This window comes from Corvus brachyrhynchos, unplaced genomic scaffold (genome assembly GCF_000691975.1).
Source record: "Corvus brachyrhynchos isolate BGI_N302 unplaced genomic scaffold, ASM69197v1 scaffold70, whole genome shotgun sequence".
In the NCBI taxonomy this organism is placed as follows: Eukaryota; Metazoa; Chordata; class Aves; order Passeriformes; family Corvidae; genus Corvus; species Corvus brachyrhynchos.
In genome coordinates, this window is record NW_008236217.1 from 9835588 (window position 1) to 9863111 (window position 27524).

Sequence of the window (27524 nt, forward strand, 5' to 3'; positions counted from 1 at the left end):
GCTCGGTGACGGCAGCCTGAGGTCGTCTTTGGTCCGTGTGGCTGCGCCTGAGGTCCCGGTCAAGTTCAAGTGTCGCCGGCTTTCCTCTGAAGGAACAGATCCTAATTCTGGGGAAATGTTACTGATTTTTTTCCTCCCACGGAATTCAGTGAATGATTCAGTCTTTTTCTGTCAAGAAATCTGCTAAGAAATCTTCTCTAATCACTAAATTGTCCATTCTGCTTTCAAAAAACTGTTATTCCAAGCAATGACTTCAAAAACTTTGGCAGACTAATCATTTGAATTATAAATTCGAATTGGTTTCCCATTAACTTTGTTACTGGCACCAATTTTCTATCATAGCAGTGATCTACCAGTATTGGGGGCTGTCTTTATTCTATGTCTAGAGCAACAGACAAATCTTTGAATGTTACTTTGCAGCATCTACTGAAGATTGTGTCAAAATGGATTTTGAGTGTATGACCAGGATCAACCATTACTGTCAAGTATATAAACTTAAAGTGGTTTATGACACCATCAATATGACGGGCCCAGCTCATGATCCTGAGTAAGTTTACTCTGTGTGTCAATAACTAGCAGAGCTCTTCCTGCAATGAACAAACTGGGTAAAGCTTGCAGTCACAAATTTTAATCTGCTGAAAGCACATATGTAGTGGGAAAGCTTGTTGAAACCATGAATTGAATGGTAGGTGCAAAGGGATGACAGCAAGGGCTACAGTTTAAGGAGAAAACGTATTTCAAAGGTGATGGCTCTTTTTCAGAAAGTACCAGCAATGCAGCTGTTACTTCCTAGTAACTCTATTGTATGTTATGCATCTCCTCTCAGGAGGTCGATTGGGTTACAGCAAGTATTTCAGTTTATGACTTAAGTGCTACAAATCAAAGTGTTTACAAAGCATTGTTGATTTCTAACCAGAAAGGTTGTGTGTATTAACTCATTGGATACTAACATGTTCAATGTGTAGTTTATTTTCTAACATCTCTTACAAGAAAAGAGTCTTTTCCTTAAGAAGTTTTGCTTTCCCTTTTAGAGACAATTACAGGTGATGGAATGTGTTTTACTTTTTAACATTGATATAGTGTATTTCTCCCTTGCCAAAGGATCTATAATATGTCCTTGTGTGATATTTGAAAAATTTTTTGCTAGTTTGCATGAAGACAAGCCTTATGTTAATAATTAATATGGTTTTTTAGATGTGTTGCATTTTGTCAGACAGCACTGTCTATGCAGACTTATTCTTAAATCTGACTACCATCCCAGAATAAATTAATAAATATTATCTGGATCTCAAATGTTAATCAGTTATCTTAATTTTTTCCCCATAAGGCTCATGTAATTAAAAAAAGTAACCCTTATTGCAGCAATGACTACAGCTCTGACACACAGCAACATCTTAATGCTTCAAAAGTGATGGCAAGGGACTGACAGAACTTACATACATTCCAAATTATTTATCCCGTTTATTGTGCTTCTTCTTTGCTTTTCTGTGTGTTCTGCTACATTCACAAATGCAATTCAGCCCATTGTGTGACAGTGGTATCTAGGAAAATCCTGGGTAACTTGGGCTATTTCAAGGATACCGTGTAAAGTGTTTGGCTATAGGGATGTGTGCTATAAACCTCCTTCAGTGCCCTTGTGCTGCTCTTTCCCGATGTTCTGCCTGCTAACAGGATGCATTGACCACAATGTAAGAAGGTTGTGAGAGCCCAGGATGGCTCAGTCCTGAGCTTTCTTGGTCAGGGAACACAGTGAGTGGACAATTAGACCAGTCCTGCCTAAACCTGTCAAGTCTGGGAATTGCTTATTAACTTGGGGTTCATGGTGGATAAGTATGACTCTGCATTTGTGACCACCTCATGTAACACTCCTGCAGGTAACCCTCAACTTGGTCATGGAGACTCAGATTGCAGATTTCCTCAGGATGCTTAAATAAAATGGTATCTTTGGATGCAATGTCATAGCTGAATGTGTGTAGTATTCAGAGCTTAGGTATGGGTTGACTGACAAACTCCATCCTGAAAAACAATCTTTCTTACAGGTTTTGTTTTTTCTTTCCTATGTGTAGAGTATATGGCCCACTATGGGTGTGCCTTGTTTGCCCCCTTGAGATTTCTTGTTAAGCCTTGCTTACACAATGAGAGGAACCACTGTTCTGCATCTTCATTGTTTTCCACCCAAACATTTTGTACTACTTTGAAAGCAAACCAGTGGGAGATTCCAAGTCAGAACTACAATTTATCAGGAAAATTAAAATAAAGGCAATAGTACAGAAATACTGGCTTAAACTAACAGAGTCAGAATATGACCTGATCCCCTGCTGGTCAGGGCAGTGGTAGCAGTCTGATTAAATGGTGGCTGCAGTCCTACTGGAGTGATGGATGTGGTTCTGTCAAAGCTGTGATCCTGTAGAAAGATCTGGTCCTTCTCTGGAGGTCCAGTGGTGGTTATTTAGTTCTTGTTCTCTGGGAATCCAGTGGTAGTGCTCCTCAGGTGTTTTAGGCCTCAGATTATATACAGGCAAGAACGTTCAGTTCCTCCCCCTGGGCGGGGCATTTCACAATGGGACGATGTAATTCTGTGAGTCATACTGGGAGACCTTGATGACCTGTTAGCGGAGATGGTCCCCTCAGGGTGGCAGCTCTTTCCCCAGAGGGCCTTATCAGGGCTGAGTTATGGAGAAGAAAAAGAACACTGCCCCTTCTATCTTAACAGCCTACAGAGATGGTAATAGAATACATACTTTTGGTTACATCTTCCATTGTAACCCAAGACACATTTCGTTAAAGGGAAGTGGAGAAAGAAGTTGAAATAATGAAAAAAGTGAGTCCCTAAGGTCACTACACTATTTGAGACAAATTTTCCCACAGAGGAGCTCGTGGTGCTGTACCTTGACTGCGTGAATCCATCTTGTTGGCTGTGAGCCTTTACACGCTCTGCCGCAGTGTGAAGCACAGACGTGCCCTGAGGCTCTAACGGTCCCTTTAACATGGTGCAAGTGTGTGCTGCTGCCAAAGGCAGAAATCCAGTAGTTTTCTCCTCTGTTGCCGTTCGTGCAAAGGCAGTATCAGAAACATTAGGGGATTTGGAGCTGCAGGACAAGCCGGATCTGTGTAAGGACTGATTTGTCTGAAAACCATTCATTATTAGGGCACAGTGGTAGGTTGACGCCAGGAGGCAGTGAAACCCCAAGCCAACTACTCACTTCCCCCCGGTGGGACAGGGAGGGAATCACAAAGGTGAAAGGGAGAAAAACTTGTGGATCAAGATAAAGATAGTTTAATAGGCAAAGCATAGCTGGATGTGTGACCAAAGCAAAATAAAGAAGTTGCTTACTCCTTCCCATCAGCAGGCAGATGTTTCCAGGAAAGTGAGGCTTCATGATGCCTAATGTTTACTTGGGAAGGTAAACACTATAGCCCTGGGTATCTCCTCTTCCTTCATCTCCCAGCTTTTATTGTTGAGAGCATGGCATGGAATATCCCTCTGACCACTTGCCTTGGTTGTGTCTCTTGCCAGCCTCTCACATATCCCCCCTCTGCTTGCTGGAAGGCCAGAGTGGGAAAAAGAAAAAAACTTTGGTGCTGTGCAAACACTGCTCAGCAATAGGTAAAACATCAACCCTGTGTAATCCCAAAGCCACAACATAGCACCATTCTGTCTGCTCTGAAGAAAGTTAACCCCATCCCAGCCAGACCCAGTGCAGTCAGTCCTGAGCTGCATCAGATTCCCGTTCTGGTTCATGGAGTTGCCATATGGGAAGCAGGACACGCACAATTGTGGAATGGAGGGACACAGAGGGAAGGGATCAGCAGTTGAGCACAGAAAGGCTCAACTGTGTTTGTTTGTTGGTAATTTTTTTTGGTTTTGGTGGGGCTTTTTGTGACTGCCTTTAAATTCATGTCTCACAACCACTGGATGCGGTTTTTGCACTTACTAAGCAGTGTATGTCACAGGGTATTAAAGGTGAGTGTAATGTCTCATCTAGTTTCATGAAATCAAGGTTAGCTCATCTTTCCTCTGTATAGTGTCAAACTGCTGAGATGTGTCCTGGTGTTAGGGCTTCACAACTTTGCTTGTAACAATGCTGACCTCATCCATTCTCTTGCTTTTAAAATTTAAATTGTTTAGATTTTAAGAAGCAGTTAAGCAGTTAAAAATACTGTTGGAACTAATAAAGTACACGCATTTGTGACTAGAGAGGAAACTTTAAAAAATATTTGTACTAAAGAATTACAATAATCATAGGTTTGATATAATAAAAACACATTAATGCTTCAATACCTCCTGGTTATCCTATAGTGCTTTGTAGATAATAAACCCAAAGTTTAATCTGATAACATTATTAAAGTGTATATGTGGGAAAATGTAGCAATGTTTTAGACAAGTTTCCTTCATTGCAGGTTCACAGTTTTGGTCAAAATAAATGGTGAGGAATATGGTACGGGCAGTGGTAAAAGTAAAAAAGAAGCAAAAGCAATGGCAGCAAAAAAAACGTGGGAAATGATTGAGAAACAGGTGAGTAAATAGGATTAAGTTTTGCGGGTTTTTTAGTAGTAAATGTTGAAGATGACTATCTAAAAGTAGACTTTCAATAAAATGTTGTTCACTTTGAAACAGTTTCTAATTACTTGTCTTCATTCTGTCTTATTCAGCACTTTTCTGCTTTTTGTCGCTGAATTGTTTTCCTTATTGTTCTCCTATAGGGTTGATATCCAATATTGTGAGTGTTTCCTCCTCTGCTGTTATAGGAGGATAAGGAAATGTATTTGCCTTTTTTAAGCTGCCTTGGTGTATCCAGAGTGGACAGTGGTCCTTTTATATCTTGGTGACTGTTCAGTAATTCAATGTCTTTAAAACATTTGCAGGGCATTACTCAGTGTGTCTGTTGCCACTTTGCTAATGAAATTGCTTACTTTCGCTTGTTCTCATTAATCTTTTTTTCCTTGTCATTATATTCTTTACAGTATAGTTGGGTATATACTCTATCCTTCCTTGGTTTAGCCTAGGTTTGTATTTTGCTCCTTAGCTTTCTGCCCAGTGTTCTGCCCTTCTTTGTTTGCCATTCTTTATTTTTCTTTTTGAAAAAGGTGCTTCTTAGCACCTTTTGAGTGAAATCTTTCCTTACCTTTTTCTATATGGCTTTTATTGTGTCACTGTCATTACTTTAACACAATTGCTGTGTGTTTGCTGCTGTGTTACTACTGTTTACTAATCACGAGACAGCTGAAAAGTCCTGCTTTCCCCTCTTGTACACGCTCAGGAGCATTTGCAGCCCTTGCCAAATGGCAGCATCAGCAGCATCCTGCTGCCATTCTTTCTTCGCAGCTCATTCCCTATATTTTCCTAAAAGAGGTGGGATGAGGCATGGGGAGAGGTTGTTAGAGGCAGAAGTGTAGTACTTGGAAAGCTAGGTTTACATTTATTCAAAATGTAATAATTAGGCTTGGGATGTCTGTCCTTTGCCACAAAGGACTCAGTAAATGGAAACTTGGGATTTCTCAAGAGTCTTTTGAAATGTGGACAAACCTTGCAGCTACATTAGTTCTTGTGCACTCTTTATCTTAATGTATTTTTTAAGCTTTAGTTTTTAAGTTACCTGTTTTGTTTGTTTTATAGTGTAAGAGTCCCTCTAATATGGCTGCTGCAGAGTTAACGACAACTCAAGCAACCTTATCACCTGCACTAGATAAAGATTATGTCAGCCTATTAAATATTTTTTCACAAAGGACGTTGCAAATAGTTGATTATCCTAACAGAACTCGTACTGGAGATGCCCATGCTCCCACGTAAGATATAATTTATCTTCCTACTTCCTTCTAATACTTTGTTGTGTTTACTAATGCTACCATTAGTTATCCTTGGTCATATTAGATGAATCTTTAGAAAGAGTCACACCATCTGCCTGAGTGCATTATCCAAAAGCTTCTGGAACTCTGTCAGGCTTGGTGCTGTGGCCACTTCCCTGGGGAGCCTGTTCCAGTACCCGACCACCCTCTGGGTGAAGAACCTGTTCCTGATATCTGACCTAAACTTATTCTGACTCAGCTTCATGCTGCCTCTTTGAGTCATGTCACTGGTCACCAGAGAGAAGAGATCAGTACCTGCCCCTCCTCTTCACCTCACAGGGAAGTTGTAGAGTGTAGTGAGGTCTCCCATCAGTCTCCTCTTCTCCAGGCTGAACAGACCAAGTGCCTTCAGCTGCTCCTGATACGGCTTCCCCTCAAGGCCCTCCACCATTTTTGTTGCCATCCTTTGGACACTTCTCAATAGCTTAATGTTGTTTTTATATTATGGCACCCAAAACTGCCCCAGCACTCGAGGTGAGGCCACCCCAATACAGAGCAGAGTGGGACAATCCCCTCCCTTGCCCAGCTGGTGATGCTGTGCCTGATGCACCCCTGCTTGGCCCTCCTGGCTGCCAGGGCACTGCTGGCTCATGTTCAACTTGCCATCGACCAGGACCCCCAGGCCCCTTTCTGCAGTGCTGCTCTCCAACCTCCTGTTCCCAAGTCTATACACACAACCTGGGTTGTCCCATCCCAGCTGCAGAATTCAGCACTTGCCCTTGTTAAATTTTACATGGTTGGTGATTGCCCATCTCTTAATTTTAGTGTGTTGTTCTCTCTGCAGGGCTTCCCTGCCCTTGAGGGAGGCAACAGCTCCTCCCAGTTTAGTCTTGTCAGCAAAATTACTTGGTATCCTTCAAGTCCTGTGTACAAGTTGTTAATGAAGAGCTTGGAGAGCACAGGGCCGAGGATGGAGCCCTCTGGAACCCCACTAGTGACAGGTCCCCAGTCTGATGTCACCCCACTCACTGTAACCCTCTGTGCCTGACCCGTGAGCCAGTTGCTCACCCGTCATGTAAGCATGGTTATCCAGCTGCGGGCTGGACATTTTGTCCAGAAGTACACTGTGAGAGATGGTACCAAAAGCTTTGCTGAAGTCCAGAAAGATTCATCATCTGTCTTCCCTCGATCAGCTAGGTGGGGTACCCTCTCAGAGAAGGAAATCAGGACTTCCCCTTCATGAAGCCATGCTGGCTGTGACCAATGACTGTGTTGTCCTCCAGGTGTTTATCAATACCTCCCAGAATAATCTTTTCCATAATTGTACTTTCAGGTGCTGAAAGTGGATTATCTTGAAAACACAACCAATTAGTTACCTGTCATTATTAATTAGATTAAATATATATTGGAAACACTGTCTTGAAGATGCATACTTCAGATTTCCATTCTATAATGTCAGTTGATTGTAGTGTTTAAAAATCATTCAATTAACACTTGTCATATGGGATAAGACCTGATTCCCTGTTGTGTTTTACAGGTATTCTGTTAGCTGTACAGTTAGTGGTGTTTTGTATGGGAAGGGCACTGGATCTTCTCTAGCTGCTGCAAAACAAGCTGCTGCAAAAGAAGCATATGAGAAGGTAAATAAGAAAAGCTCTCTGACAGTATGTGCTATGTTTAGCTTTAACACTGAAGTTTAAATCTTTGAACCAATTTCCTCATTGTATTTAAAAGTATATTCCATGGTTTCCATTAAAGAGGGAAAAAATCAGTATTTTAGTATGTTGGTTGGGCTACTGTTAGTAGAATTTATGTTGTGTTTCTATATTCAATTCTGGATTTAAAAAAAAATCTTAACAGTTGATATCTCTGTGTTTCAGAATAGGTCTGATATGTTGTCATCCAAGGAAGCACACATATTAAAAATTTCTAAACTCTGACTTGTATACCAGTTGTCTTCTGTGTGAAGTGTTGTTGAGCTGGCAGGCTGTGAACGTACTTCTTTTACTGCCTTCTGTTGGATCAAAAATCTATTGGGTAATGTGAGAGGCAAAAGCAGGAGTCAGAATCAACTGGACTTGCCTTCTGTAGTGTTCCAAGGCAGAGTCTGGTGAAACAATTACTGACACCATCCTCTGGAGAGCAGAGATGTTGGCTTCATGCTGGCAGCTGTTATTTCCACATGTGCAAAAAATTACCAGAATTCCAATAGTGATCTAAACCCACTTCAGAAATGCATAGAACATATGAACTAGCTTAAATGGAGTGTAGTTTAAAGTAAAGAGTGGCAGTATGGGGGAAGGAAGAAACTTCTTTTACTTTTAAGTACTTTTAAAATTATTTGGCTGTTACTGTGAAATTTCAATGCTTTTTTAATCATCTTAAAGTCAACCATGTAATTGGCCTATTATGTCCAAATTAATGGCTCTAGGAGCCTTTCTTAATATTTTCCTATGTTGCAAACCCAGGGATCTTTTCATTTTCATCAAAATCTGCAGACTTGTTCAAGCAGAACTTGTATACCAATTAGTCTAAATTTAGGGTGGGTTGTTTTGGTTTGGTTTTAATTTTTATTCTCAGTGATGTCTGTGTAACAAACAAAATGTAACTGGCAAAAAGTAGCAAAGATCCAGTACTCCTGTATTTAAAAAAAAAGGGGTTTATCTGTTGGCTCTCAATGAAACATAAACCCTATGTTTTTGTTTCCATGATACCATGATGGAAAACCAGGAAACATTAAAAAATAAAGTTTGTTTACTTTTTATGAGGTGATGATCTATATCCATTGTAGGTGCTTTTAATGTTACTTTTATGCTCTTATGACATGGGTAGGAGGAGGAAGGGGAGGAACCTCTGCTGAGTATTTGGGATAAGGATTTTTTATTCAACTCCAATTTAGTTATACAAGTTTTGCAGTGTTTTCATGCTGAAGACATTGAATGTCAATTTGTACTGACTTGGATTTTCAGTTCTGCAGGTTACATATATCAAAGCCTACGCAGATCTCATTTTCCACACAGCAATTGCACATGCAGCAAACAACGAAGATACTTGCTTTTCATAACTCTTACTCTTATCCTGGTTTTGAATAGAATCCAGACTCTACTTTTGTAAATGTGTCTGTATAATATGCTCACTCTGACAGGCCCCTGCGTTTTTCCTTTCTCTGGGTGGAAATTGGGCAAATGCCTTTCTTCTGCAGGGCTTTGACTGTGTAGTGCAGTTAACAACTTGCTCTTAGGACCCTGTAATCTTCCCTCTCCCCTCTTTGGCTGGCATCTTTTGCATTAGGGATTTGTTTATGTGATTTTGTTAAACAGTCTTGGCTTTTGTTTTTTTTCCAGATTGAAACTGAAGGATCTAATGGCAACTTTACATTTAGCAAATACAACAATTCCTCTCAAGTGCCAAATGAGTCTGTCTCAGACTCAGAGTAAGTTGGGTTCACTGCTAATGTGGTAACAGTATATTTACTAATCTTAGAGGGTAATGTGCTCTAATTCTAAATAAAATTTATCATAGTTTGTTTTACTGCAGTATAAAAACCATTTAATTTTAACTTTTGTTCCTTAAACTTCTGAGCAAAGTTTGTTCTTCTTCTGCAGTTTTATGTGAGTCTGTATAGGATAGCTTATAGTAAGTTTAGAGCTTTCTGGCTTATTCATATTTTGCCATAGGTAGTTCTTTCATAAGTGTTTTTACTGTGATGTAAATGGATTAACTGCCTCATTCAATAGCATTATTTCATGCCATTTTAACACTCCTATTGTGACACTCTCATGAATTCAGTGTAATTCAATTTCAGTACTTTCCTGTGCTCTGTATTCTGCTTTCTTCTCTCCCCTTTTTCTTTATTTTTCGCCCTTTTTTCATTCTACATGAATCTTCATTTCCACCAAAGGGAAAAATATGCTTAGCAAAAGAAACTGAACATACATTAAGTTTGATATGTGATTTGAGAATCAGCAGTTTGACTATAGTGCCACTACCACTTTTACATTCTTCTATCTTCTAGATACCACAGACTCATTTAATAATAGAAATAAAGGAGAATATTACAAAGTGTTGTTATTTTAGTAGCTTTCAAGCAGGACATTTTGTAGTTTAAATCAGTCATGATTGTTAATGCCTTTTCAGGTTTTGCTTTAAAAACTGTGTATTTTTTGGTACTACTTCATTTCTTGTGACAGTAATTTTATTTATTATTGTGTTACTTAACTAAAAATAGTCCATTATTTTTCAATAAAACCAGCATTCGCTTTGATGGTTCTGCTGCAAAGTTGGTAGAAAAAATGAAAGACATGGCAATATGTGAAAAGCCTTCACCTTCTCAGGTATAGTATGAAAATGGTCTTCCTCATAATTACATTTTAGACACAGAATAGGGCATGCTTCTTGTCAGAGTGTAACATCAGTTTGTTCTTTTATCCACTAATCAATAGGAAATACATGCATTTTTCCTAAGAATATTCAGTACATTCTTACTGTTAACCATTAGTAATTTCCTTCTGTACAGTGGATCAAATTTATGCAGTGTTGAACAAATGGCAGTACTCCCAAGAAAAGGGGTCAAACTAAGCTCATTTTTTGCAATGATAATGTTATGCATAGCATATGTGAAAAACACTGAGCTAAGATATGGCTTCATTCTTATTACATTGTTTACATAAGGTATGATTATAGGCAATTCCTAGATACATCATCAGACATATTTTAAACCAACTACCATGAAAATATTCAGGATACCTCAGTTAGGCTTTTTTTCTGTTTTCCATGTAGAGAAACGCACAAAGTTCTGCCCTGCAGCCCAAAAGGTATGTGTTTATTTCTAGATTTCTATCTCCTGTAACTATATTGCAAACCACTTTATTTTTTCCACCTCTAGTAAAGAAATGCTGCTACTGGGAGGTACATTTTTTTTCTCATCATGTGTTAGAAAAATGGCTCATTATAAACTTTGCTTTTATCCTTGTTAAAGAAAATTGGCAGCTAATTTTGCTAATGAAAGAAACAAGGAAGAAGAAAAAAAAAAGTCAGATTCAAATCAAGGTTTGCCAGATGTGGACACAAATACCGGAGAAGATAATGGAAGTCCACACACTGTCAATAAAACGTAAGAAGGATTTTTTTAAAAATTAATATTTCTAAGGCAATTACAGTATGTATGAATCTAGATTTGTTTCTTTATTTATGGTAGAAAGAGGGAAAATACTGCTGTAAAAGGAACTTTCAAAGAAAATTTGTATTAGATTTCTTTTCCTGGAAATTTCAAATATAGCATAGGAATAGGCATGCAGTGGTATTTAAAGCTCACAACCATATATTATTTATGTGAAGATGTGAGGGTAATTACCTGACAGGCCTGCAAGGGTCAATTTCCCTTGTTTTAATCTCCAAGACTATGATTAGACCTGTAGATTGTCAAGTGATCACTGTAGAATGATATTTCAGTAGATGTATTATATCTGTCAAGTTTATTTTTATATCCTTAAATTGAAAATAAAGTATAATTAAGTGTGGTTTTCTTTTTTTTCTTGTTTTTTTAAGATTTCTTGAAAATTTTAAAAACATAGAGCCTATTGGTGAAGGTGGTTTTGGGAATGTTTTCAAGGCAACATCAAAGTGTGATAAGATAACCTATGCAATCAAACGAGTTGAATTCACAGAGTATGTACTGTATATTTACTTCTGCCTTCTAGGACAACCTTAATCAAGATTTTAGTACTTTGTTTTCTCTCTTCAGCAATCCTAGGAGTATTTAGGTGATTTTCATTATTAATTGTCTATCCTTTCTAGTAAACTTTTTTCTTTATTTCCAAGTGAAGCTGAAAATGGTGCTGAAACTTTGTTAATTTTTGCCTGTAATGGGTTAATTTCTGCTGGAGCTGTAAAAATGTAGGTGTGCTAAGTTCTCCTGAGCAGAGTAGTGCTCTGGTTGCTAATATTGCAAAATCTATTTGAAGAAAACTTGATGATTATTAAAACATTGAAAGCAGCCCTGTTACTTTTGACAGGCTACATGGAAAATTTCCATATAAGTAATCCATAATAAGTATAATTAGGGAAAGTAGAAAAAAATCCAAGTAATAAATTCTGTGGTTTGTAATTGAAAAATGCTTTATATATGACCCATGTAGTCATTACTCTCATGCTGTGTTACTTGTCTTTTGTAAATCTCAACAGAGAATGATGATCCTAATTTTTTTTGAAGTAATTTTCTGTAACCAGAAATACTGTGAAGTATTTTATCAGCAGTTGAAAAAACTAATTTCTTGTAGGTAATCTATTGAAAATGTTTTAAGTTGTTGGAGATATGTGTACATTACACAATCCCTTTGGATTCTTGTGTTCTTTGCAAATACCTGTTATTTTCATTGGTATTGCAATCTTGAGAACTATACTAAAAACCTTCTACTGATTCTTCAAGTAATGCTGCTTTGCTGATGGGTTTGCAGCTATCTGCTTTTTCAGCCTTTTTTGAGTGGGGCTGTAATTTCTAGTATGGTTAAAACATTTGTTGCACTTTGAATAACTGAGCAGATGAAAGAAAACCCACCAAATTTGTAACTTCAGTTTTGACCTTTGAACTTATATGAAGGAGAATATTATGCTTGGTTTCTAAATTAATGTAAAACTATCTGTATCCTGCCACTTGATAGCATATCTTTTATTTAACTTTGTATTACACTGTAATAGGGAAATGCCTCTATTTTTTTTTTTTCCTCTTTACCGCCTCCTGATAGGAAAGTAGAGCGTGAAGCAGAAGGACTTGCAAGACTTACACATGAGAACATAGTGCGGTATCATAGCAGCTGGAAGGGGTATGACCATATAAAGTACTCAGACTCAAGGTAACTACAAAAGAATAGTTTGCATTCACAAACATGTTTGCCATAGTGAACTTTATGCTGTGAAAAATAAAGGCTGATAATTGGTTATCAATTATTATACAAATATAAATGCACACATGTGCAAACATACTGCTAGGAGAAAAGGCACAGTACTTTCCAGCAGCAGGCTGTATGTAATAAGGTGTATTTATATCTTCTTTTCCTTGATTAATAAGATAAGTTATATAATTTTCTATTTCCCCTCTCTCTTAATATATGGACTTAGTGAATTTATACAGGAGAGTAAGAATGCAGAAAATCTGGGGCAAGAATTAACAACAGAAACTAAAAATTGGCTGACAATTTGCTATCAAACTCCTGACCAGAAGTTTCCTTTTTATAATAAGTACTGGTCAGCCAGTAGCTATCATAGATTTATTTATTTCCCTAAGTTAGTATTTTAACCATGATGCCCAAAACAGTTTTGATTGTTTAGAACAGAAAACCAAAATGAAATGCTCTTTAATTTAGAGGTAGCCTTTCAACACTAAGACTTCTGGGAAAACAGTGGTGAGAGTTTTACTTGTAAGTTAGACTATTAACTTTTCCAAGATCCTGTAGTAAGTTTTTTTCACTAGCTGTAAATCCATACTCTTCAGATAGGCTGCCATACTTACTTAGAGCCATAAAATATTAATGGATGCAAAATCATGGTTGGCATGATACCTCTCCATTACTGTGCTCATTAAATGAGGAGTAAAAGGGGGGGGGAAAGTCTGTCAAAACGGAACCATTAATATGCTGGAGCCTCAATAACATGTATGTATTTTACGTTAAACAGTTATTAGGCAAAAGACAGACAAAAAAGCCCTCAAAGCTGAGGACCCAGACTGGAATTTGTGTCCTGACCTCAAGGCTACAGAGAGTCCATTTAATGCTTGTTCTTTCAGTGCCTTGAGCAGCTTTATTCCAGGGCACTCATCACATGGTGTACATAGGAGAAAACAGTACATGCTTCTCTTTGTATTTTCCTTTCCCTCACCATCTCCAGCCTCAGCCTATCCTATGGGCTTCTCTGGAAAGTATGAGGCTGCCAGGTAGATAAATATATTTTGTCTAGGTTTTCAGCTCTCAAAAGGGTTTCTGTGACTAGCAGACTGATGCCATAGATGGTCACTGCACTAACTTCTTGACAGGACAGAATTGGAAAGAACATGACCATTCTGGGCAGGATCGGAAGGCTGATGCTGTGTCTGTTGAGCAGAATAGAGAATACGTGCCAGGACTTGCAGCAGTTCCTGCAAGGCCAGATGGGACAGTGGTATTTCTTTCTGTATAGGACATGACTCTAGGTATGAGGGAAATTAAACCTGGGCACTCAGAAAATTTTCAGTGTGAAACTAGGAAGCAAGCAAAACCTTAGAAATATTCCAGGAGCATGTAGTAACTGAGCAGGGATTCTTTGGGTTGCAGTCCTATTTATTTAATTCAAATTGCTCTAGGATCTTTCTTAAAATTAAGGGACTTGCAGACTTTGTTTTGGGTAACTCAAAAAATAATTATTAGCAAAACTGGTTTTTGAAGATGACTTGGGAGGAATTGTATTTTGCCAATTTTAATATGGTATGTAATTTTCTTTTGAAGCCAGAATTCTGACAAAAAGATTTGCTGTCTTTTCATCCAAATGGAATTCTGTAAACAAGGGACATTGGAAAAGTGGATTGCAAAAAATAGAGAAGACCGAAAGTATTATGTAATGGCACAAAACAAATTTTTACAAATAGTGAAAGGAGTGGAATATATTCATTCTGAAAAGTTAATTCATCGAGACCTCAAGGTATGTAGGATAGGTAAATAAAAAAAAAGAAAAAGTTAAAGATAGTATACTTACTGGAATTTCAGAGACTGTTAAATTGTTATAGTCTTTGCTTACTCTGGTATGTCCCCTAGCAGTGTGCTTCTTTGGATATTGCTAGCGATTAATTTTCTTTCAGCAACTGGCTGAACCTCATCCTAAAATCAGAAGGTAAACAACTTGGAGGATGTCTGAATGCAATAGTTCAAAGAATCAGTAGTCATCAGCTAACAGGCATTTTCAGTGGGTCACAAGACTTATTCAAAGAAGAAAAGTTGAGTCTAGGAAGTTTGCTCTTGCCATATTGTAAAGGGATAGTTTATCTATCCTAATACATACTGTGTTTGATAACAACATGCTCTGGTTACTTTTGTCTCATGTTTTCATACAAATATTTGAATGCTACAGTTTTGGATAGAATTTCAGTCTCTAGATGTGTCCAGTCATCAGACGATTTTATTTCAATATAAAGATTATAAGGGACGATGCCTTCACAGCTTCAAGATGGAAGCTATAATGTGGCTTACACAGTTTTAAATTACTCACTTTGTGAAAAAAATCATTAATGTTGTGGCATTCCTAGGGTTAAGCTAACTTCCCTGCCTGACCACTCAGGAGCCACTCTGGCGGTCAAATTCCCACCACCATTTAATCTGCAAATCAGATTATGCTTGATGATAAACCTTGGTCATTTGGTGATTTTTTTTTTCTTCTTTTTATTTATATATATGAAAATAGCCTCAGAATATATTCATATCACATGATGATAAAATAAAAATAGGTGACTTCGGTCTTGTGACTTCTGTGGCATTTGAGACTCTCACTGAGGACAGAGGAACAAAGTCATATATGGCACCAGAACAGGTAATTGTCCTGCTGTGTTAGCATCTCTGTAATTAGATTTGTGTTATAAACTCAGCATTGGATGTTCTCAATCCTAATGTCAGTATTAAAGCATGTTGCCTAAAGTTCCCTGGTATGACTGTATGTGAGGATAACTATTTAGGAGAAAGCTTTACCACAAATGTAAAGATTTTTGCTCTGTGTGAACATACAGTCTGACACTGTGTGCTGTAAGGAGTGCTCTTGCAAAACCAGGCTGCCAGATATATATTTAAATTTGAATTTAGGACCCCTGTTAATTGTGTAATTTGAGTTTCTCTATTTGTTTCATTATTTGTCACAGGGCAATATTGGCATGCTTTATCTATACACGTCTGTAGAAGCCTTAACTTCAGGGTGTTCAGTGAGACATAATAGTCACTATTTAACAGGTCTGAGGCAGAAAGGGTTAACAACAAAGACGAATATTGAGTAGGGCCAGTCCTGTAGCCTTGGGGTAGAAATTTCTGCTGACTTCAAATTTTGCTTTAAGAAGTGCTGCTCTCCAGATGGATTTGATGCCTGTATTGTTCTGTTCTAATCTTTCTAGTCTGGGGCCAGATATGGAAAGGAAGTAGATATTTATGCACTGGGATTAATTTGGTTTGAAATTCTTTCGACAATCACTCATCATGAGAAAACTAAGGTATGTAATCTTTAAATTTAAAAAAGAACTCCCACTGTTGTTTTGCTTTGCTGCTGGTATCACATGTTGATAGCACTCTAGAAGGAATCTGTTTATCTAGAGTACTATCTCTGTTTACATTTTTTTCCTTAATTCATTTCCATAAAGCCTGTAAGTCCTCACACCTCCGTTGAAATGTCATAACTGAAGAAATATTACAGTTTATTTCACTTATGTCCTACTACGTACACACTAAAGCCTGAGCATGCTAAAGGATAATGTCAAGCAAAAAAGGATGTCAAGTTTCTTATAAATCTTTTTCTTTGATCAGAAACTTAAAGGGAGTATTTTTCTAATTTTAGAAAATAAAAATTATGGATGGGTAAGTTTTGTCGGCCATGCCCTTGTCTCCACTGCACAGTGGAGCAAGAAGAGTTTCCACCAAGTCAAGACCCTTGCAGTTTTCCTAGATGAAAACAAAAGTGATTTGGAACATGTTGCTTTAAGTGAAAAAGATATTATTTCAAAAAGAAACCCCATGTTGCTTAAGCTTTTTTAAAAAAGGTATCTTCTATGTGTTCTGAGCTTTTTATGTGCAAACCTACATATTGGTAGGACAGTGATGTAGCTGCTGGGTATCTTGTCTAAAGTAATTGTGGTTGGACTCAGACTTTGAACACTGTTAGCCAGATCCTTTTGCCAGTATGAGAAAATCATACCAGTGTGTCTGTTCAACTTGGCTCTGTCCAGCCACCTTTGTTCCTGCTCACAGCTGACTGCAAATGCATGCACAGTCCCGCGGTGTTTACAGTTGGAAAGATACCATTTCCTTAAACTATAAAAATCTTGTGCTCTGCAGGCAGGTGGGGAAGTTTTGTGGATGTAAAGTCCTAGGATGGTCTTCAGCTGCTCCAGCAGATCAGAAAGAATTTCACTTAATGGAACATGATAAACTCTAGTGCTGGCAAACTTTGCTGTAAGAACATAATGTAAAAGCAAAGTTAATTATTCTGTGCTGAGTAACTGGTCCAGCTGATGATCCCCAGCAGGTAGGGTCACAAGCCTAAAGCTACTGCTAAAGAGAAGGGAAAAAATTTCAAGTTCACAGGAGCTGTTGTTTTACTAGATAGTGGTTGCTATGCCAGGCTTATAGGGATCCGTAAGACTAGCTGATGATTCAGGATACACGGCTAAGAAACATGACTGTCATCTTCAGGCAGACATTACACTAGTTAACAGCAAGTGAATTAAGCAGACTGCTCTGTACACCCAGAAAGCCACTTGCAGAATCACAGAATGGGTGAAGATGGAAGGGGCCACTGGAGATCATTTAGTCCAACCTACCTGCTCAGGCAGAGTTCCCTAGAGCACATTACTTGGGCTTGTGCCAGTATATCTCCAGTCAGGGAGACTCCACAACCTGTCTGGTCAATCTGTTCCAGTGCTCAGTCATCCACACAGTAAAGAAATTCTTTCTCATGTTCAGGTGGAACTTCCCTGTGCATCAGTTTCTCCCCATTGCCTCCTGTCCTATTGCTGGGCACCACTGAGCAGAGCCTGGCTCCATCCTCTTGGCACCTCCCTTCAGATACTCACAGACATTGATGAGGTCCCCTCTCAGTGTCTCTTCCTGAGGCTGGACAGGCCCAGCTCCCTCAGCCTTTCCTCATAAGAGAGATGCTCCAGTCCCTTAATCATCTTTGTTACCCTCCACTGGAGCTGCTCCAGGAGCTCCACGTCTCTCTTGTCCTGAGGAGCCCAGAGCTGGACACAGCACTCCAGATGTGCCTCACCAGGGCTGAGTAGAGGGGCAGGATCACCTCCCTTGACCTGCTGCCAGTGCTCTTCCTGCTGCACCCCAGGATTCCATTGGCCTTCTTGGCCGCAAGGACTCACTGCTGGCTCATGGACAGCTTGTTGTCCACCAGAACCCCCAGGTCCCTCTCAGCAGAGCTGCTTTCCAGCAGGTCAGCCCCCAGCCTGTGCTGGTGCCTGGGGTTGTTCCTACCCAGGTGCAGAACCCTGCATTTCCTTTTGTGGAATTTCAGAAGGTTCCTCCCTGTCCCTCTCTCCAGCCTGTCGAGGTCCTTCTGAAGGGCTGCACAGCCTCTGGGGCATTGGCCACTCCTCCCAGCTTTGTGTCATCAGTGAACTTACTGAGGAGGCATCTGCTCCCTCATCCCACGCATTGATGAACAAGTTAAGCAATACTGGCCCCAGTATTGAACCTTGGGGGACACCACTGGTGACAGGCCTCCACTAGACCCTGTGCCACTGAGTATGACCCTCTGGGACCTGCTGTTTAGCCAGTTCTCAATCCACCTTATCATCCATTTGTGCAGCCCACACTTCCTGAGCTTGCCTATGAGGATGTTGTGAGAAATGGTGTTATAAAGAAAAAAAATAATTGTTACCCCAAAGCCTAAAGCATAGGTAAACATTTCTCATTACATACCTAAAGCATGTAATGAGAAATGTTCTGTTAGTTGCTTTGAATTCCACGTAGCATTTTATGCAATGACATAGAAGTAAGTGTGTGGTACTGAATATGGTAAAAAGGAGGAAGCACGCCTGATTGGCTTGCAAACAGAATTTCAGTTATCTTCCTTTTTTCTTTTCTTTTAATGTCATTAGACAATATAAATCCATTCCTTTTAAATTCAGGAAAGAGAGATAATGGTTCTGAAATAGAGAGGCTACTGAAACAAACATGTCATTGTAGTGTGTGAAGCTTTTAAGCTCAGAAATGGATAATAGTTGATGAAAAGGCCATAAAATGAATCCAAAGCACAACTAAATGAAAAAAACCCCAACCCTTTCAAACCGTTTACAGTTACTTTTTGAAGCCTTACATTTCCTGTAGATTTGTGTTTTCCTAGTTACTTCAGTTAACTCTGTGGGTCATAAGGTAGAGATGCAAAACATAACCAACGAAAGCATACCAAAACTATCTCTTTTATTCATTTCAGGTATGGCCTTCTGTTAGAAAAGGTGAGCTTCCAGAGGACTTCACCAACAAATTTCTGACAGAGGTATGGGTTTTGAATACAGAGGTATGGGATTTGGTTACTGTATTTACTAAAAAAAAAAAAAAATCTATTGACATTTAAATTTTTTTGCAGGCATCCATAATCCAAAAGATGCTTTCAACAAATCCTTCGGGAAGAATCTCTATATCTGACTTACTTGTTCTTCTTAAGTCTGTTGATAAAGAGAAGTCATGCAAGAATTATTCTTGTTAAATGTCCTTCCAGACTGTGTTTAAATCCAGAGTTTGATGAATTTATTACAATTGATGAAATGACAACAGATGTCAGAAGCAACAGCAAGATTTGGGGTGTGTCTTTTCCTGGGCCACATTACCATTCATATCCACCAGCTGCAGACCAGGACAGGGCACTTCTGCAAGAAATCACTTGCAATTTTTACCTGGAAACACAGGTTGTGGGTGAGCTGGGCTGTTTTGTACAAGTAAAAGAACCTAGTCCTTTTCCCCTAGATTATGTTGATGTGCTAAAGTGCTAACTGGTTGTGGGAAATCCCTGAATGTGCTGCATCCATTATCCCTTAAGATTATCTATTGCTTTCCATGGAAGAAGTGCTTTGTGGTGGTGTGACTCAAACCTTTCTGATTTGCTCAGTGATACTGTTAATAATTATTGGAATGCTCCCATTAATACCAAGACTAGTTTTGGTAGAAACGATACTAGGAATAGGTGCATGTTATTCTTCACTGAATTTCAGTACTTTAAGGGGAGCTTTTTTATCTCTTCACACCTGCTGATGATCTAGCATCTTCAGTGATATGGAATTTAAAAAGATAAACTTGTAAAATAAGGATTTCTTAAGAATTTAAATGTTAAACATTCTGCTTCTAGGAATTCTAATTTAGAACAAATCTCAATTTTTGAAAAACTTAGGTTTTGATGGTTGTCTTTTTTTGGGAAGGAACACTTAAGGCGCTATTAATATAGTAAAATTCTCAGTTTTCTCAGTAGTAACCATTTGAAATCCTAGGCTGAGAGAGCACTTGAAACATTCTCACGCTTCTAGGTTTTAATCCCTCACTGTAATACTGAGGCAAGCCTAACCCTTAACAACTGTACTGAATACCTCTGGTGTGTCCACTGCCAGCCCCACAAAAGGGAACAGCAGGTTCTCTGCTACTCTTTTTATATCCTTCAGAGTTCAGCCTTGCCTGAACTCAAAGTACTGTGTGCAGTGTGGGGAGCAGGGTGAAAAGACAGGCACACTGGACCTTCAGGTGCTTGTCTTTGAGCTCTATCTTGTCAAACTGTTCACTGATGTTGGGCCAATGTAACTCCTTAAGGGCAAATGAGCAGAGATTTCTAAGTAAAAAATAGGTAATATATATTCTCACGATACTGTATGCTTTTTCTGAAATGTTAAATGGGTTAAAAGTGGGTGAAAAAAATAATACAGATGAATGTATTTATATTCTTAGGGAAATTATTGATGTTCTGTGCAAATATTTGTTGCTAAATGGAAATATGATTGTACATCCTTTTGTAAGGCCTTATTACACTGTTCTCTTTTTTTCTCTTTATCATGAATCACATATATAGAATCATAGAATGGTTTGGGTTGGAAGCGACCTTAAAAATCATCCACTTTCAACGCCCCTGCCCTGGGCAGGGACACCTTCCCATAGATGACATTACTCAAGGCCTTGTTCAACCTGGCTTTGAACACTTCCGGGGTTGGGATAGCCACAGCTTCTCTGGGAAACCTCTTCCAGTGCTTCACCACCTTCACAGTAAAGAATTTCTTCCTAATATCCAATCTAAACCTTTCACTTTGAAGCCATTCCCCCTTGTCCTGTCACTACATGCCCCTGGAAAAAGGTCCCCCTCCAGCTCTCTTGCCAGCCCCCTTTACGTACTGCAAGGCTGCTCTAAGTCTCCCTGGAGCCTGCTCTTCTTCAGGCTGAACAACCTCAACTCAAGGGGCTTAGCAACCTCATTTGCTAGTTCCCTCAGGACCAGTGGATGCGTATCATCAGGTCACATGGACTTGTGCACCTCTGGGTTCTATAGGTTTTCTTGAATCTGATCTTCTTCTTGACATCCCCGGCCAGATTGAATTCTATCAGGGCTTTATGCTTTCCTAGCCTTATCCTTGACTGGAGTACATAAAGTATTTCACTACTGTAGACTAATTAGTATTTCTTTCAGTGGTCAAGATCTATGAGAAATTATATACCCTCACAGACAAAATACTGCTATTTCTGCTTTCTCTTCTTTTTCATCCCTTGGGATAGAATTAGCGTATAATTCAACTTGATGATCTTAAAGGTGTGTTCCAACCGAAACAATTCTATGAAACTATTCATAATATGAAAATTGGTACGTGACAATCTTTTGGCTGAATTTCCTTTACAGTTTTTGGACAGAGCACTGGTAGTATCATCACCTTCTTGCACTTAAGTAATACTGAGTTTGTCCTGGTAGTTTTTGATATATTTTCCCTGCATAGTATTTGTATACTTCAGCATTACCTTTTTATAAATGGCTAGTTACAAAAACAGCTGCTGCTGCCTAAAAATAAAAGGTCTATTAAAATATATTTTTATGTAAAAAAATGAAAACCCAACATCATGATCTAATTCTATTTAGTCATGCAAAATATGCACCTTTATATACAGAAGAATATTGGTTCAAATAATGTCACTATCATGTTTCATAAGCTTTTTTTTCCCCCACCAAGTTTAAGATAGTTGTGGGAACCGACAGGTAGTCCGAAGGCCTCGCAGACATTTCCCCTGATACAATCAGTTTGTACCCATGAGAATTGCAGAAGCAAGAAGACAGACAACAGAAAGAAGTTGCAACAGCTTCAAAAGGGAGGATACTGGCCGATGTTTAGCAAAGAATGTGTGTACACTATAGACAACCAATAGTATTGTACTGTAGCAAAACAACATGTATTGTAGCCAATGAACATGTAGCTAAGAAAGGGTATAAAAGAAGTTGTGTAAATAATAAACGTGCTTTTTGCCATTGCTCAGGGCAGAGAGTGTATGTGTGTTGTGACCATCTCAACAGCAACAACAGTAAGCAAAATCAGTCTGATATTTAGGCATCTCTGTAAAGATGAAATACAGTGACTAGCCAATATTTATTTCTTTACTCAAACTTGAATTTTATTATCATTTGGGCAGGGCATAAACAAAGATGTGAAAGACATAACCTACCTCTCAATTACATTAGTTCAATTACAAATACCAAGTTTTAAGTCCTGTTAAACTGTGCATCAGTACGAATTTAACCTGTCAACTTAAACTCTTCTTCTGCATATTTTGGTATGAATTCTTGAGTATGGCACAGCTCCAAGCCTTCTAAAAGATACTATAAATTATACATACTTATCTAAGGCTCCTTCTTTTAGATAGGCTTCAGTCATGATCTGCAGCACTGTCTCCAGGACAGTTTGAAGATAAATCTTCAGAGTCTACAGGATAAGCAGAGAAAAAGTGAGTAATTGCAGCTCAGGGGAGGAAAAAATGGTTGCTATAAGTATTTCTAGAATCTATGTAGAACAGATTAAGTAGAATTCAAGGTCTGCAAATTAGTAACTCTTAAATTTGTTTTAAAACAGTGTATACAAATTCTACTCTCTTCGCTGCTGTGAAACTGGATGGTATTCTAATTGTTTCAGAAACACCTGCCACCTTTCGCAGATTTTTATAGTATTGGTTTTAATATCTGAATTATATTTTCTCAAAACTAAATTAGTATTAATAGAAATTCAAATAAATGTCAGCATGGATTGCTGTGTTTCGTTGTCTGTGCGCTTGTTTGGTTTTGGTTTTTCTGCATGTAAATGTAAAAACTGGCTAACAGTAACAGCATGTACAAAGCTTTGTGCAAAAACCAGCAGCCTGGAAGGTAAATTTGCCATGTAGATTAAGAAGACTCCAGTAAGAGAAACACAAAGGATCTACTCTACAGCTGGAGTCTCGCTGGATAAGCAAAGTAAAGCATCTATAAAAGCTTGGTTCACTCTCACCTTCATAGGTCGTCCCACACCAAATGCAATAGAAGTGCTCCTCTCTCAAATAGGCCGTCAGGATGTGTAGCTTTTCTGATACCTAGAAATATGTACAGGTATGCAGTGATCTGGAGCTCACATGACATAAAACAATTTGAGCTACTGGTTTGCTAAAATAAAGTGTTTAACCTAATGCTATGGAAAAGCTACACAATACTGTAGGTCAGTAAGACGTGAAGTTTCCCACATTTGTGGAATAGGGCACAGGAATTCATGATCTCTGGAAAATTAATGGCTGTTGTTTGCTCCTCCTTCTTTCCAGCTGAGAAACCTGCACTGAAGAGAGAGCTAGAAATATTACTTAGCTACCTGATTTCAAGTATACGATATCTTTTGTGGATTTTTTCACACCTAATCTCTGCCAAACAAACACATAAGGCTAACAACAGCTGTGTAATACAGTTCTTAAAAATGTGAATTTCTGATGTCCATCTTAGGATAATCTGTGAAACATTTTCAGAAATTAATTAGTGACTCTAAACTTCAACCTCAGACATGAGATGAGGCATCCAAAATTAAAACTCAAAAGCAAATAACTGTAATCTTGCATTATCTTGGCTAAGGCACAAAAATGTTTAGAATTTAATTTCTAGGCTACTTTTTTCAAAGATCAGCCTCAAAACAGATGAGCAATAAATCAGTGGTTTAATGTTTTATATTTTATCATGTAACTGTATATTTACATTTTAATCATGTAAAAAAATCACTGTTCTAGGATTGCAAAGAGGCCCTTTACTACAGCATGGAAAACAACATGTATACATATATCCTTTACACATGTATGTATGGACACATACAGTTCCAAAGAGTATTAAATGAATTCTGAATCAAGCCATTAATTCAGTTGCAGAGCTTACACTTAAGTCTGAGCTTGTGCATTCATCTTCCTTGTCTTCCTCATCCTTTTTGTCTTCCTCTTCAGGTTCTATCCAAAACCAAGTCTCCTTGGGAACATCAATATCCTTAAATAATAAGGGATTTAAATGGAAGTTATCTGTCTTTGTAGGTTTTCTTCTAAGATGCTGGATAAAACCGATTTCTAGTAAGAGAGTTGTTAGGCTTTAAAACTTACATGTATAGCATAACCAAGAATTACTAAACCTGTAGGTAAGTATATTAGTCCACAAGAAGGATTATTATTCACTTTTTTCTTTTAAACAAGGGAATGCATGCTAATGCTAACACCTAGTTCTATTTCATCTGTTTGGTATGTGCACAGCTACATAGCAACATAATCTCAACCAAGCTTGTGAGCAGGTACTCTTGTTTATCAGCATGTTTAACGTGCTGCCCCAAGATATTTTATCAAGAGATCACATGATGGTTCCTAATTCACCTCAGGTAAAGTTAAAAAAAGAAGAGCAAACAAAGATGATCTAAGCTTAATTCAGCTGACTTAATTTGAAGCAAACTAAGTGGTATTGAACAATATCAGCAGAACTTGTGAGGTGGTATAAACCTCTAACAGGTTAATAGAGGGGGAAAAAAAAAACCCTTGAATTTTTCCAGTGGCAAAAATTTATAGTAGTTCACTGCTATTACCCATGTTATTCCTTGCACGTGGAAGGTACTTAGTTTTGTGGGGGGTTTTTTGTTTGATTGTTTGTTTAATGCTGGTTTGGTGAATCTGCTGATTCCCTCAATAATGATGCCATTCTTAAGAGATACTGAAGATCGGCCTGGTCCTAGACAAGCTCCCCAAGACTCTGCTTGAGGAGGAAGGCTGAATAAGATGACTTTCAGAGTCTATTCCCAATGTCAATCATTGTGTGATGATGTTGCTCCCTCACCTGAAGCAAACAGCACCATTATTTATGATGGCCTGACACTGGCTACTGTATGCAAACAACGCAGAAGTAACCACAAGAATGCAGGAGCAAAACCACACGTCCTCATGTAAGTTACCATGAAGATAGTGTGCACCTTCAACTATCTTAATGGTACAAACATATACTTTGAAATATTTTAAGAGGACTGAAGTGTTGCCAAACATCAAGACTTCAGGCTAGTTACCCCACAATTTCAAAGAACTTTCAGAAACTGAAACACTAGTTTGTTTGTGGCCTGCATCTCTAACCTCTGAGTCTTCCTTCCAACCCCCCAGAAAACCCCACAGGTCTCACTTTTTGCATATCTAATTGCTGGCAGGCCCTCTGGCTTTTTCTCAGGTCCCCTTCCATCTTGCGTTCTTCTTGTTTGGTTTTGAATCTTATTCTGTTAAGAACAAGCAGAGATAAATAAGCAGGCAGACACGCAGTGACAGATGCATTCTAGTCCACAGCTTTTCAAAACCAGAAAATCTAAGACTCTATTCCTATTAATTTTCTCAGACCTGGACAAAATTGAAGTTAAGAAGTCATTCTGACATTATTTCTTGGCAGTTACACCTTCAAGATACCTTCTTTGACCACACTACACTGTTTCTTCATCAGGTTTTCATAAGACATAAAAAAGTGGTTTACGAAAAATCTGCAAAAGATACAGCCTTCCCTAAGCTTTCCTTCTCCATATATTACAAGCAAATCAGGAGAAACAGTACAACCTTAAAAACTGTATCCTGATTTTTAAAACCATTGTACCAACACTTCTTGGGAATATCTGTGGATTTTATATTTTAAAAGATGGTATGTTTCTTCAGTTTAAAAAGTTGCATATGACTTGAGAAAAGTTAGTATGTATATTGTTTTCATTATTAACAATTACAAAACTAAATGATGCAGCACATGCTTTTAGCATTACAGTGTTCATCTACTTTTCCTTTAGAACTGAGAAACAATTACTCTGTAATATGACCTTTCATTCAAAACATTCAAAAATAGTAGCACATTAAAAGAAAAACCAAACTTCAAGCATAAAAAGAATTCTTGTTCAGATATTGCTTGGAATATCACTTATATGACACTACCTGAACTGATCTGCAGCTTGTTCATTTGCTTGTTTTTTCATATGGAGTTTTTGTCTATAGTTTTCCAGTTTTTCTTCAGCTTTTCGCTTTTTTAATTCCTCGTGACCAAGCCCACTTCTGCCTATGGCAGTTCAAAAGATGAATGTAAGCAGTTGAGAAGCTCTGATATCCAACTAAATAAATCAGAAAGCACCACAAACCTGTTTTTATGTTCAGAGGAATAGGTTCAACAATGCCTTCTCCTGTGAGAGAAAAAATAAGTCAATTTAAGAAATCAAGTTTTTCTCAAAGAATGATTTGTTCAGTGTATTCAAGCAGCAAGCTGGTTTTGCCATTATTGTGGGTTTTTTGCTTGGAAGTTGAAAATCCCCCAATCAATGTACATTGAGTGCACTACAAATGACACAGCTGTACTGGAACTCCCTCTCTTTTTCCAGCTTGTCTGCTGGAATCCTATGTACTTTTTTCACAACAGGACCAAACTGAAAGAAAATGGTGTTGACATGACAGGTATTACATGCCTGTGATGAAGACTGTTACAGCCTTCTGGAATCTCACAACAATGATGAGCAATAAAAAGAATCTGTCTGGGCCAGTTCATTTGTGGTTGTCTGCTAGAGACGCTGAACTGGCACAGCAGTTATTGACTCCTTGTTTTACTGATTTTACTTCATCTATTAAGGCTTCATAAGGGTAGACCAGTGTGCACCATTTCTTTTTCAGAATCCAACTATAAATTTCAAGAGGGTTTGATGGTTTTGGAACACTATTAGCTTTGCAAAACCATCAAAACATCCTTAATGCAATTTCTGTAGACATGCATGTATGGAAGTGCATTTATTGAGCTGCAAGTGCTGCTCTTCCCTTGCACCCCTCAATAATCTGTACTATTTTTACTCCAGTTTTAGGAATTTGCTCTCATATTTTGTTCTGTTACAGCACCTTCACAGTTTCATAATGCTGTGGTTCTCTGAGAGGCACTTACTGACCTGTCAACAAATGAAGTGACAGCTGCAGTCTGTAAGATATTAAGGTATAGCTGAATACAGGCACATGCTTCCAGAGCTAGACAAACTTACCACTTTTGCCAAGGGCCTGGCCGCTCTTGTAGCCCATCTTCTGGAGCAAAGCAAAGCCTTTGTTCTCGTTGCCTAGTGCACTTTTCAGTACCAAGTCGCGTCTCTCTTTTTCTTCTTCTTTTATGCTTTTTTGTCTGTTTTTCTCATTGGCTTCTTTTTGCTTTTCTTCTTTCTGAAGAGCTTCCTTCGCCCGCCTCACCATGGGCAAGCCTGGCCTTATATCCTGCCTGCCAGTTAATAATTCCAGCAAACATTAGCGCTTTTCTTTTTGAACATGTTTAGAATCACTTAAGAGGGGTGAAAAAAAAAGAACTACATACTTACTTAATAAATAAATCAGACATATAGTCTTCCTCTTCCTCTCCCTCCATGCTTAGCACGCCTCTATGCCGACGCCTCGCCTATGGACACTATCCGTGCGTGTTACCGAGCATTTTATTTCTCTGCGCGCCCCCTGCGCGGCGGGGGACGAAGGGGCCGAGGGACGAAA

At 38.5% G+C, this 27524-nt stretch overlaps 2 protein-coding genes across 5 annotated transcripts; one reads left to right on the plus strand and one right to left on the minus strand.

Moving 5' to 3' along the window:
• Positions 1-63: 63 nt before the first annotated feature.
• EIF2AK2 (eukaryotic translation initiation factor 2 alpha kinase 2) lies at positions 64-22002 on the plus strand. Of its 2 annotated transcripts, XM_017746563.1 has the most exons (15): positions 71-547; positions 4402-4516; positions 5618-5787; positions 7325-7427; positions 9132-9220; positions 10040-10121; positions 10567-10601; positions 10766-10900; positions 11335-11454; positions 12531-12638; positions 14262-14454; positions 15211-15336; positions 15905-16000; positions 18949-19011; positions 19102-22002. In XM_017746563.1, exons 1-15 carry the CDS (start codon positions 444-446, stop codon positions 19219-19221), a joined length of 1659 nt encoding a protein of 552 aa, XP_017602052.1. In that variant the 5' UTR covers positions 71-443; the 3' UTR covers positions 19222-22002. The 2 variants fall into 2 exon arrangements, with proteins under 2 accessions (XP_017602059.1, XP_017602052.1); XM_017746570.1 differs by lacking the exon at positions 11335-11454 and having other exon boundaries at positions 64-547.
• GPATCH11 (G-patch domain containing 11) lies at positions 19052-27524 on the minus strand. 3 transcript variants are annotated; one of them, XM_017746588.1, is made up of 9 exons: positions 27359-27524; positions 27035-27261; positions 26156-26197; positions 25956-26076; positions 25174-25264; positions 23908-24012; positions 23009-23090; positions 22365-22450; positions 19052-19408 (listed from the first exon to the last, which is right to left on the minus strand). In XM_017746588.1, exons 1-8 carry the CDS (start codon positions 27403-27405, stop codon positions 22395-22397), a joined length of 771 nt encoding a protein of 256 aa, XP_017602077.1. In that variant the 5' UTR covers positions 27406-27524; the 3' UTR covers positions 19052-19408; positions 22365-22394. The 3 variants fall into 3 exon arrangements, with proteins under 3 accessions (XP_017602077.1, XP_017602068.1, XP_008641573.1); XM_017746579.1 differs by lacking the exon at positions 19052-19408 and having other exon boundaries at positions 22099-22450; XM_008643351.2 differs by lacking the exons at positions 19052-19408; positions 23009-23090; positions 23908-24012 and having other exon boundaries at positions 22099-22450.

What these genes read in the sequence shown, in the direction of transcription:
- EIF2AK2 (XM_017746563.1), top strand. Translation starts at nt 444, where the DNA reads ATGGATTTTGAGTGTATGACCAGGATCAACCATTACTGTCAAGTATAT. An exon ending in GGGAAATGATTGAGAAACAG is followed by an intron (nt 4,517 to 5,617) that starts GTGAGTAAATAG and finishes TTTGTTTTATAG; the next exon opens with TGTAAGAGTCCCTCTAATAT. An exon ending in GGAGATGCCCATGCTCCCAC is followed by an intron (nt 5,788 to 7,324) that starts GTAAGATATAAT and finishes TGTGTTTTACAG; the next exon opens with GTATTCTGTTAGCTGTACAG.
- GPATCH11 (XM_017746588.1), bottom strand. Translation starts at nt 27,405, where the DNA reads ATGGAGGGAGAGGAAGAGGAAGACTATATGTCTGATTTATTTATTAA. An exon ending in ATGTCTGATTTATTTATTAA is followed by an intron (nt 27,262 to 27,358) that starts GTAAGTATGTAG and finishes ATTAACTGGCAG; the next exon opens with GCAGGATATAAGGCCAGGCT. An exon ending in GTGTGGGACGACCTATGAAG is followed by an intron (nt 22,451 to 23,008) that starts GTGAGAGTGAAC and finishes CTTATCCTGTAG; the next exon opens with ACTCTGAAGATTTATCTTCA.